This window comes from Colletes gigas, unplaced genomic scaffold (genome assembly GCF_013123115.1).
Source record: "Colletes gigas isolate AHSC1104 unplaced genomic scaffold, ASM1312311v1 Colletes_gigas_Sc00010, whole genome shotgun sequence".
Taxonomy (NCBI): domain Eukaryota; kingdom Metazoa; phylum Arthropoda; class Insecta; order Hymenoptera; family Colletidae; genus Colletes; species Colletes gigas.
The window spans coordinates 8907394-8919475 of record NW_025106639.1 but is presented as its reverse complement, the minus strand read 5'-3'; the positions used below and the strand labels follow the sequence as shown (position 1 = coordinate 8919475).

The 12082-nt window shown below is 44.6% G+C and overlaps 2 protein-coding genes across 6 annotated transcripts in view; one reads left to right on the top strand and one right to left on the bottom strand.

Moving 5' to 3' along the window:
- LOC122397694 (CREB-regulated transcription coactivator 1-like) overlaps nucleotides 1-12082 on the top strand; it is a 38615-nt gene that overhangs the window by 7922 nt on the left and 18611 nt on the right. The window lies entirely within an intron of this gene.
- Nucleotides 158-3027, bottom strand: LOC122397695 (general odorant-binding protein 69a-like). The gene is made up of 6 exons (XM_043397036.1): nucleotides 2878-3027; nucleotides 1775-1856; nucleotides 1261-1349; nucleotides 1080-1182; nucleotides 928-992; nucleotides 158-538 (listed from the first exon to the last, which is right to left on the bottom strand). Exons 1-6 carry the CDS (start codon nucleotides 2944-2946, stop codon nucleotides 521-523), a joined length of 426 nt encoding a protein of 141 aa, XP_043252971.1. The 5' UTR covers nucleotides 2947-3027; the 3' UTR covers nucleotides 158-520.

Sequence of the window (12082 nt, the reverse complement as noted above, 5' to 3'; positions counted from 1 at the left end):
TTTCACGGCGTTATTACCGTTTTTTTTTTCCCCCCGAAACGAATCGCTCTTGAATAATCTCGGGAAGATCGTTCGGGTGTGGATTCCTCCTCGATTACTCAACGTTTCCGGTCGCAACCCCGGCAATTTCATCCGTCGCGAAATAGACTCCGTCGAGTCAATAGTTTGTTTTTTTATTTTCATTTCCTCTCGCTCGTTGATACTATATTTTTCTCGGAGAAAAGATGTTTACATTTGTTTACATTCGGTAGTTGGTAGCTTCGATCGCCTGAACCGAACGAAGGAATAGTTTAGTCCTTATCCTAGGTTAACTATGTTCTGTATCTATACGCGTGATTGTATAATTTTGCGTTTAATTCGACGATGCGATTGCGAGCGCGTGTGTGTGTGTGGGTGTTGTTTTTTTTTTTCTTGCCATTACGAATCATCTTAGGAACCATTTTGAAATTCTCCCTCGTCGGTCGCCGAAAGTACATCGTCTCGTTGTTCCGTGAAAGAATTTTCGTCTTCTCTTCTCGGTCTAGACGATGAACCACAACTGTAAACAAAGATTACAGTTTAGACGTTTGCACGCTTCTATCTCGCACATTTTCCTTTGCGATCGCTGCTTTTCTGTGCAACAGTATTAGATGTTAGTTGTATTCGAGTGCATGTTAATTATTACGTATTGTTCCGATGGATCTTCGAAGGAAATTCAAGCGTCGCGTGTTTCGATTATCGAACCATTCTATGCTAGTTGTACGAACAACACGCGCATACGCTTTCGGTTTTAATTACAAATCCCCTATCGAGCACTACGACGCTTCTTAAAGGAACCGTTCTAGTCTATCACCTTTATAAGATCGATTTTTTATAGAGATAAGAATTAATTCTCAAAGTGAACACGTTCGATCGAGAGTCGGAGGAGAATAATTTCGATGTACTTACATCTGGTACAGCATCGTAGATGCATTTGCCGAGATTGTAGATCTTGTTGCAATTGTCAGTGCCGGCTGTAAGCATCGATACATATTAGAAACGAAAAGAATCGCGTACGAAACGTGATAGTTCCTCGTGTGGGAAAACTAATAACGGCGTACCTGTCGGTGTGCACTTGCCCAGAACTTCGGTCGCTTTATCCTGAAGATTATCAGGCAGCAGACCCATCAACATGTCCGTCTCCAAATTGGCCTCGTCGTCCACCTAAACCAAACGATTATACTTTGATTAAGTTTAGGCGTCGAACGGAATGACCGTTACTCGCGATCAAATAACGCTTACCAAACTAAATGCTTCGAGGAGACAGTACATGTAACATGTTATCGACGGATCGTTGGTCATGATCCCTTTATCCACTTCATCGATCTGCGCTGGATCCCGAATCGACAGATTGTTGGACAGAAAGAAATAAATATCTGATAAAATCTACCGAGCTTTCCCGCCAAAAACTAACGGCGAGGTTGACCAAACTTTTTGCAAATCAAATTCACATTCAAATAGGTGCAATTAACGACGTTTCTGCAACTGTTACCCCCCGCAAATTATCACAATTATTGTACGAAATTATCAGTTTTGCATCAGCTGTAATTATGAATTCCATATGAAACGAAGTGGTAATCGGTGTTAAATAAGCAATCGGTACGAATCCTTTGAAACTGTATTTGCCGAGTTATATAAATATTCTGGATAATTCGAGTTTAATTTTCGTATTGGATAAATAGAGAATTTTTAACGCGTACCCCAGGATTTAGTGAAAGCACCTGGTTCGATGGACGTAACTTCTCGCGATACTAACCTTGCGTTGTGCCGTGTTCGCCCATGCATCGTTGTTTGTCATCTTGGACCATTTCGAATACCTCGGGGGGTACCCAGTCCGGCTAAGAGAAAATCAAAACGATCGACAATGAGCCTAAATCCGGTACTTCTTTGCAGTTTTAGTGATCGCGTTTTACTGGATTATCGAGACTTTTTGAGACGCATGCAGCGGATCTCCTTATCTTATCCTCTGGCATCGACGATTAGAAAAATCGATTTCGCGATGTCCCTTACCCGCACCTAAACGTTATTCTATTCATCGTCGCGTTTGTTTGCAACGTTGTCCGAGAAATCGAAGTAGTTCTCATAACGCGATTTATAATTTACGATACGGTACGACGAAAATTGGATAATTTAATTAGAACTGTTACGATAACGGGTGACTGCTGAAACATCGACGCGCTGTATCGATTAGAAATTGAAATCGCCGGTAAATTGAGGTTCATTGAATGCAAATGTTCAAAAATAAATATAACCCGGCTCGAATAGGCTGTTGGCTGCATTTCCGCGTGCTGTTTATGTAACGATACGTTCCTCGAGTATCCGTTTGAATTTCGATCGATACACGTTGCCTCGCGTTCTATCACGCTTCGTAACGACTGAAAGCATTTGAGAAAAAAAAAAAGAAGAAAAGAAATTCAATAACGTTCACAGTGCAGCGGTGCAATTATGCCGCGAAACTTTGCACGCTCCAATTAGGACCTCCCTCTAATCTCGAAACCACTTGCAACGATATCGATTGCCCGATCGCACGAACACATTCGTATCGAATCGATACCGACGACCGTAAGGACCCCGGTAATCGATCGGTGCCCACTAGTTGATTCGGGTTTAAAAATAATATAATTCGTAGTGTTGACTACTCCCAGTCGTATAATAGTGATTCAGTCTTATTAAAAATTAATTTTTATATACAGGTTTTAAAGTCTTTTCTGATAAAGTTGAAAGATTCAACGTCTCTCACCAAAGGATCGACTACCTAATACGAGTGGATAAAGACAGGTGAACGTCCCGTTTCGTGTGATCGTGATTGGTCCGGTCTCGATCAATCGCGAGAAAAAGTAAGCCCTTTGTAAAGCTTACCGCAGCACGCACGAACATCGCCTGCAAGCACACGAGTGCTAGGAACAGCAGAGCGTTGGTATTATCCATTGTCGTCGATCTGCGTGCCTCTTCACCGGTTGTCTCACTTAGGCGAATACGGTATGCCGCGTTTGCTTGAGCCGCGTACTTTTTATAACGCTTCGGTTCACGAGGATGTGTTGGCGCACGGGATGTGGGCGTGAATAAGAGGGGGTTACCGGTGTTCCTTCGTTCGCTGATTGAAGTCCTCCGCCATTCAGACGTTGGATCAGTCGCGGCTAATTTTCAGCTGCATAACGGAAGTGCACTTTGGATTACGTGCATGATTACCGATCGGTCGCGACCTTGAGCGCGTCCTGTGCGTCCTATTTACTCTCCGAAATACAGACGAACCGGACATCCGACGTAAACAAGACGCTTTCCACCATTGTTTTTCTCAACCATCGATCCTCTCGATGTCGATACAAAATTACGATCTTTGGTAACAAAAATGCGTATACTTTTGAGAGCATAAAACTTTCAGTCGGAGAAGTATCCACCCAGTTTTCAATAAACGTTTCGTCGATCCCGCCAAAGTTTGTCGTCGCTTTAACGTCACCCTGAAGGACTGCAACGTATCCTCAAGGGGACGTTGCCATCCGCGTTGGGAAATGCCGCTCTAGAGTTTAAAGTTTCTTTTCGCGACGCTTTTCACCACTGACATTCCATTTTTCCAGGAACTTGCCGCTCCAGGCAACGATAGCTTCGCGATCGAACAGATTGTTCTAGAAAATTTCTTTGTAGGGGGATGCACGGTGAATTCATTCAAAGTGTCGTCATGTTGCGCTCTGAAAATGTCACAAACTAATCCCCACGTGGAGCTGCTGGCTCGGAGCCTCTACGTTCTCTGACACGCGACAGAACTTAGGCTACTAATAACTCACTACCAAGTAGAAAACTAATATATTTAGTCTATTTTATTGTATCAGAGAGTGTAGTGTATTTCGTTCGTGTTTCAAGAGGGATTAAGAACCAACCAATGCTGTTTTTGATCATATTTTATTAAAATCTCTGCATGTAGTTTGTCTTCGTTCCGTCCGCGGCCAGGTTGCCGAATTTGCATAAAACTCGCGACAAATTTCTTCTTGCATAACAGCGAGGTGTGCTAGTTTCTTCTTTCTTTTTTCGCGTTCCAAAGTCCGTCCCCGGCGTGCCCGCGAGAGAAATATTTCCCTGGAATTCTTCCACGTTTTCTTTCGTATTTACATCGGAAATTTGACTTCGAGACCGAGGAGATTTCTCCGCGAATAGCTAATATTCGCCGTCGTCACTCCGTTCCCTGCTTCGCTGATCGAGTCAATGCAGTCGTTAATGTCATTATCGTCGTAAAACTGCTGAACTTGTTGATCCTGTTGTAATATCCGACCAAGTAATTTATGCCTGAACAATTTCTTGCGTCCAGCAATCACTTACGTCCTGATCTATCGGTCGAATTGTCGTTCTGCGCAAAACTTTTCATCAAAAATCGAATTCAATACGGGCGGAAACCGTAGTCGTTTTATGTATCGTCTTAAAAATTACGATCCCGAGCTGCCAGCGTTGTTCTCGACAATAAACAACGAGGTATGGCGGATAAATGAGATGGCACATCTGTTGTTACTATCCAGATCGCGTTTTCTTTAATTAATCGTTGTCAGACGCGGGCCAATCTTTTCTGATTAAAATTTAAAACTGTTCATTAAATGTTAAGGATGCACGCGTCAAATTATGACAACGGATTATTGTCGGCAAACTCGATTAAGAGGGTATTTTACTGTAAACATTACAGAAAGGCAATTATTTTCTCGAAGAATTCGGTTTGAAAAATGTTGGTGGAAATTCTATGTTCTATATAAAAATATTAAATATTATTATTTTAACTGGTTAATATAATTCTCGGATGCCCTCTTCGCGATACTGTAAACAATTTGTGTGGTTCGTCGACGTTACCGAGCGAAATTTGTTATAAAATCACGATCGATCTCGGCTGTGTACCTTGCTAAGAAAGTTTACGATATATCACTTATTCAGTAAACTTGGAAAGTCCGTGGCGGCAAGAATGTGTAAGTTGTAAAGTTTTCGAACGTATCGATGCAGCCAGTCGCGGAAAATCAGGAAAAATGCATTCGATACAAATCCTTGTTTAATACGTCCTGCGTACAAAATATTTAAATTAAATTAAACGAACCCTCGGGAAACGAAGGCATTATATTATAAGGCTAGCTATATCTACGAAGAAATAATCGATTTTACAGCGTCGTTTATACTATTTTGTCGGCACTATGCATCGCACACAGTATTTCTTTTGATTTTCTGTCTTTACAACTGGCAGCGATTCGCGTCGAGCAAAGAAACGGAAACGATAGCGGATATGATATCATTTCAGTTATTTGGGGGGGTAGAATCATTACATTTGTCGTGGTAATGCTACATTCGACGACTCGATGAAATGAAAATGTAGTAAATTATCCAGACGATTAAATTACGTTTTGTTTTCGTTCTTCCATTTGAGAATGACAGTCCAGCGAGGCTATCTATTATGCACGGATGTAGGATGTTACAGCGTTGTTGCTCGTGCCGTGTTCCTTCGGTTACGAAAAGCCGGTTGCTTTCAACATTAACGAAATTAGACGTAACGAAGCCCGAGTACCCTCCGTCATATCCGTGTTGGTCTATTTAGTGGAAACTAGCAGGCGTGCGTGTTCCTCGCATCGATGGATCCTCCCCGCTGCACGATAATTGCATTTTTCATTTATCGTCGCAAATGGCACGACGAACCGGGGAACGAAAATCCGACAGAGCCACAGGGCCCCCGCGTGTTATCGAAAGCTGGAGATCAATTCGTTTGCCCGGAATGCACAAAAGGGTTGCCAGGGTATCCTCGTTTTTTATCGATGATACGCTGTCCAATTAAATTTCGAGCCCGTTCGGGCACGGAAATTTTCGGCCCCGACAGCCGGATAGAATTGACACGCGCGCCGCCGTGCAAAGAGTCCTGCCTCTTCGTCGTTAACGAAACGAACGGGAAAATTAAATAGGAGGACGGAGAAGGGCCTGGGGAATCATCGGTCATACGATTTCATTCAACGTAAATTTATCGATTCGACGAATTTGCGTGCATCTTCCTCAGGATCGAACTTGTTAAATATTCGAAAGACGGTTCCGAACTAGACACGTTCATCGTAGGACTATAGAGCACACCCCACCGAATCCTGGCCACTGTACCGCTTGAAAACCACTTAAATTTTAACGAAGGCAATCCAATTACTTTGAAAGTTTAACGTATAAAACCGTTTCCAATACAAACAGGCAGCTATTTGCGCCAAATATTTCAGGATTTGTTGGAACACAAAAATTCATTTTTGGTCCCATTGGTTGCAAACGAAAAACGTATAAAGCTCGGGAGAGCATAATAATAAGCATCGCGAAATGAGTGAGACGAGGTAGTGATATTGGAAGGAATCTGTTAATTTGTTTGAGGAGGAGAAATGAGGAACGAGGAGTTTGGTGGCGACTCGGGAGGATAGGAAGGAAACTGGCGAGCCCGGGCGCATCGGACTCGAGAAGCCAAGGTCGGGTTTCGATCGCGCAAAGAAACGCACCCCAGCGATATATCGGGGTCAAGAGACCACTTGGTTTCTTAGCATGCTGGTTCGATTCTAGGACGGTGCAAACGCCTGCACGGGGCAGGACGGGCGGGGTAGACGGACGGGCCGGCTCGATTACACCCGAATGTACGTCGAACCTTCCTCTTTTCGCCGGAATCGATCGAATTTCGCCGGATTTCTGCTGGCCGCGCACGTGCAGTGGCCCACCTGCCGCGCGCCCGAGTTTACGTTGCCGTGCAAACTCGGCTTAACCTCTTGGACCCGCACGAGTACTGCCGAGAACATTGATACCGTTGCTCCAGATACAACTCCTCTCTCTCTCTCTCTCTCTCACGGTCTACCCTTTTACCTCGTTTATCCCTGTCCCGGTGAAACAACTGTTCTATTTAGACCTGGACTAGTTTTTCGATCAATTTTACAAGACGACCACGTTCACTGCCGTATCAAAACCGTCTAATACTCAGTAAGACTAAAACTTTGGTACTCGCATCATCGTAAACTATGCTCTCGTTTAATTTTTCTAGTTATTCGCTGTCGATGACGGTAATTTCGTGAAATTAAAAGTATCGCGATCAGTCCCACGCGTCGTTGCACGTGCACGCTATTTCGGTTAGTTTGACCATAGTATATTATGATTAGGATAACGCGCGAACAATGCTTCGTGTCCATTAGCCGGTCGACTAACTGGACGGACAGTTTCATGTTAAACAGGTAATTTACCGCGTTAATTTATGCCCTCCGATTAAACGGTTCGAACACGTCGGTATTCGGGGCTCGTTTGCATCGCGGTGCATCTCGATGCAGTTTTATTTTCACCGCGTCGACTGGCATTGTTACGTTGATATTTTCTTTTCCAAGTTGTCGTATTTCTACCTTTTACTCGTAACGAACGGCTGAGTGAAATTTTGAGGCTGATGGGGTGGGGATAGCGAGGATTGTGGGGGTTACAGGGGATAGCGAGGATTGTGGCAGCTATCGCGGAACAGGTCTGAAAGGACGTGGCGGTCTCTGAACAACGTTGTCGGTCGAACGCAAGCTCGCGGTGCTAGCTGCAGGGGTAAAGAACAAAACAAACGGGAACACGTGTTCCGACCAGTGTGCACTCGGTGTACGGAGTATTGATCGCGTTCTGCAGGTACTCGTTTGCCTGTTTCGTTAGCGGTACGCTGATGGCTACTGCCCGGCGTGACTGCAGCTGCAGCTGCAACTGCGCCCATTTTCCCAAACTCTGGCAAACAAACCATCTCACCCAGCCTCCTCGCGTCTTTGCAATTCGATTCCAAGCGTGTCCTTATCACAATTTTGCTCGCTTCTCCATTACAACCTTAACGAACTCCGAACCGATTCCTCCCGTTCGATCGCCTGCCTGCAACTTTGCCAATTATTCGACGTATCCGAATCACTCGGCACACCTGACCTATCACGCATATCGCCAATTCGTACCACGTGATTCCGTGGATCCAAAATTCCATGTGCGTTCTAACGATACGATGCAACACCTGTTTTTTCGCTCGAAAATGTTCAGCGTTTGAAAGTTGTATCGGTTGCCCGTGTTTCTTTATATAATCCAGCCGATGATCCGGCACGTGTCGCGTTTCCGTCTCCCCGTGGACCATCGTGTGCCGGTTCCACGGACGAAATCGACTGCTCGTTATTAATTCTACAGGTGGCTGTCGACGAGGGTTTCGGCCGCGCCGTTACATAAGTGCGTGGAAATATTTGGGGACTGGAATTCGGCTGGTCGACGGCACGCGATTTATTATCGATTCTCGTCGACGGAAAGGGACGATTTCCCGGTCAGAATTTCGTTTCGCGGCGGCGCGGAATCGAACGAACCCCGACGTGTCGGTGAATCCCCTTCCGTTTCCGCCATGTTCGCATACCGTCGCGGTCGGAGATTGAACCGTGGTTTTCGTACGAAATCGAGATTCTCCCCATTTCACCGGCGCATAAATCGGGTTACAACGTCGAGACGCGAAAAAAATGTAAGGTCAGATTAAACAGCGTCGGTGCATCGAAAATATTTATTCTTCCAGCAATATATTTACCTTCGTCGACCCGATTTGATTCAATATGCGAAACACTGCGTAACCGTTCAAGAGTAGCGACGTCATAGAGCAATATAAATATTTATATTATGGGAGACTCGAACCTACCTCACTCGATATGGTCTACCGGACAGCGTCTTTGACTGTTACTCGACGATCTCCGCGAAACAGTTAAAATCGAACACGCTGCGCGATCGTTCGCTTAATTTATCCCGGGAAAAAATTTATGCATAATTCGCCTGGTAACGAGCCGAGTCTATTTTTCGACGAATGACGTTTCTGTGACTGCGCTTCTCATTATCGGTGCGTGTTACTTTGAATTACTTTTTCGCACAAAGCACGCGGCGGCATAAGTTTTTTTTTTCCAGGTCGCTGGATCATCGTGGAATAAACAACTGCTTAAACTCGATAGACCCGGGATACCGTCTGAGGGCTCTTGTCTGGAGAAATTGCCGCGGAACTCGTATATAAAAATACCTGGAGCTCGTAATCGAAAATTTTGCGACTAAAAATAGAACGTGTGTACGTTCTTATCTGAGACGGGCGTTGTTCGAATTAATAAGGACGTAATTCATACGGATCATCTAATTGTTCCAATTCTCTTTTCGACAAGAACTGGTTATACTTTGCGCGGTAACACATTTTATAATGGTGCTCGGCTCGGTAATCCATCAGATACCGCCGACTCCTTCGCAAAGTTACTTTAAATTTGTTTCCTCGGCGAGATACGGCTAAAAAGTGCCATTTTAATTAACCGACGGATATTAATATCTCCGCCTTATCAATCATAAACTTCCGATTAGAGAGTTAAATGCCTCGGGCTTTGGAAGTAACCTGGCTGTCCAGTTATCTTCGTAACAGTTCGTTATTCGTCGAGTATAGCAGCCGTTTGTCCAAACTAAATCGCGAATATTCGTTAGAAAAACAAACCGGCATTACCGGAATACGTACGATTGCAAATGACTCGGCTATAGCTACAAAGTTTTTTTTTCATAGTTCGACTTGCTCGTTCAAAGACTCCGTTGCAACAATTATGCAGGAGTGCACTTGAAACGAATTTGAATTGTAAAGGTATGCCCGCCTCTATTCGTATGCTTAATGTATTTCTTATCGAGAGTTTACGCCCGCGAATAAAGTTTTATGAAACTGTTCTTGTAATTTGTCGAGAAAGAAAAACACCTCGGTATTTTTTAATATTTTTGATGACACTCGTCGAAAGATAAACTTATCGTCGTTACCATTTGCATCGATGGCCAGGTATTGAGATATTATTTATCCCAGTGAATTATCGGTAGATTTACCTTGCGTTTGATTTATCCTCCGTTCCCAGAGACGGTGTTATTCCATATTCTGTGATCCCCACGGACGACACCCACTGATTCTATCGAAGATTGCAATATTCCAACGCGAATATTATTCTTCTCTGGATAAAAATTTGTCTTCCAGAGACGCGGATCCCGACTTCAGGGGTTAAGAAGTATCGTTCTGTTTAAACGTATCCGAGAGTTGGGCGCAGTTTCAAGCGCGAAATGCATCGTTGTAAAATACGAATATAACGCGTAGGTACTAATACTGTCGCAATCTCTCGTATCGTAAATTTCCTCGTAAGCTTTTATCCGTGTCTTCCGTGGGCATGTTTATGGCAAGAGGAGTCGCGTATAAAGCAGCTTCGCACAAAAATTCATGTCAATAGCGGCGTAAACGGTAATATCCGATAACGAAAGGAGAACAGGTCGGGTAGGCGTCGGTCAGCTAGTTCTTCCGTTTCCCAAGGAGGGGCCAATGGGGTTAAAGGTTACTTGGATCGACCAAGAAGTATTCGTTTTTCAATTAAATCCTATCTGGTCTTTGCTCTCGATGGTGTTTCTCGATAATGGTTCGTTAAATAGAAGGTTTAACGAAACGATGGACGCTCCAAGTTAATCCTTTGGCTCTCGGTTAGGATCTGTATGGATTTAAAGTCAGATATCGCGATATCGGTTCCACCGAACTAAATTGAAACAAATACCTTCTATCTTGGTACCGTAATTCCACTCTCCGCCCCCGTCCTAGTCTATTTCGGCTAACAGGATCAATGCTCGAATCGTCCTATCGGTTCTGGTTCCATCCGAATAAAACAGATTTCGTTCGCGAAATCGAGTTTGATCGGGAGGTGGTTGGAGCGAAATCGGACGACGCGTCCATGTTCTAGCGTCGTGCAACCATGAATGGCAAGGGATATCTTGTTGGAAGTAGGTCATCAACGTCTGGAGACGGTAGACGGCGGCGGGTGTCCCGACGCCGCTGCGTGGGTGAAGCAAAGTCGTTCTGAAAGGACTAGGAGACGCCAAAGGAGAAAGAACGAGAGAGCGAGAGAGAGAGATAAGGAGGGCAAAGCTGATCGGTTCCCGACCTCTCCAACGTTTTCCGCATTTCTCGCCATTCATACTCAGCGCCGCGTGTCTTCGTTTCACCTACGTTCCTCGACGATAGAATCGACGCTCTTTCTTTCGGACTTCGGGATAAATGTCGTTCGTTTAGGAGTGACTATTACTCGTTAATAGAAATTCCAACGGGAACAGTTTGTACTGTGCATTCGCAAGAAGTTGGCAACTGAAAGGAGTATGGTTCTGATCGGTGTTTAGGTGTAAGAACCGGAAATAGGGGGGTAGCTGAGACGATTCTGAACAATAGTTTCCTTTGTAAAAATGTCGGATGGGGCTTCGTTTTTGAATCATTAACGAAAAACACTGACCAATCGCGGCGCGTGCCAACTTCTCGTGGACGAACAGTACTTTGTTTAATTTTATCTAGAACGGAATGGTGATCGAATGGAGAATCGCAATAGGGTCTCGATAAAGCTCGTTGTTGGATTCAAGTTCACGATCGCCCGTTTCTCGACTCGTCGCGAGCAAGGACGTATTTCCATCCATCGAACGTTGGATGCAGGCTTTTTCTGTCGATGTTGAGTAACGCTCGGCCAATATAATGCCGAAGGTCGTTGTTTTTCCTAAGAGAAGGTTGCCCGGCGTTGGCCTACGCGCAAGGGCCTGTGCTTCATCCTATAATTTCTCATTCCACCGCACCGTTGCCGACTCATCGAGCGGTCGATGTGCATAAGGGGTCAGAAGAGGATAAAAATTACAAAGTGGAAAGTGTCATCGTCGTTCGATCGGTCTCGGTGTCCTTGAACATCATTTGTATAAAATCCGAAGGACACCCAGGCCTGCTGAATATCTAATATCATCCGAACGTCCGAAAAAGATGGCCGCGTTCGACCCTCCCGTGGATCAGGTCTCGGTAATTTATATATTCGTTTCAATAGTTTTACATCGAGAAAGTTTCTCGATATCATGTGCTCGTGGATGAGTAACCAGACAACTTGCCACCGATCGGCTCCCCGTTAATTAAGAACGCGTACGTTTTTGCAGGTTCGTTGCATTTGTCTTTACAAAACGGTTCGTTACGCCCGGCGGCGGATCGTAACCCTCAAATTACGACATCAAGACGATATTGCGATGTTTTTCTCGATTATCTACGCTTTAACGCTGC

Coding starts and splice junctions, on each gene's coding strand:
- LOC122397695 (XM_043397036.1), bottom strand. CDS start 2,946: ATGGATAATACCAACGCTCTGCTGTTCCTAGCACTCGTGTGCTTGCAG. Junction 1,183..1,260: donor TCCTCGAAGCATTTAGTTTG/GTAAGCGTTATT, acceptor CGTTTGGTTTAG/GTGGACGACGAGGCCAATTT. Junction 993..1,079: donor GGGCAAGTGCACACCGACAG/GTACGCCGTTAT, acceptor CGATGCTTACAG/CCGGCACTGACAATTGCAAC.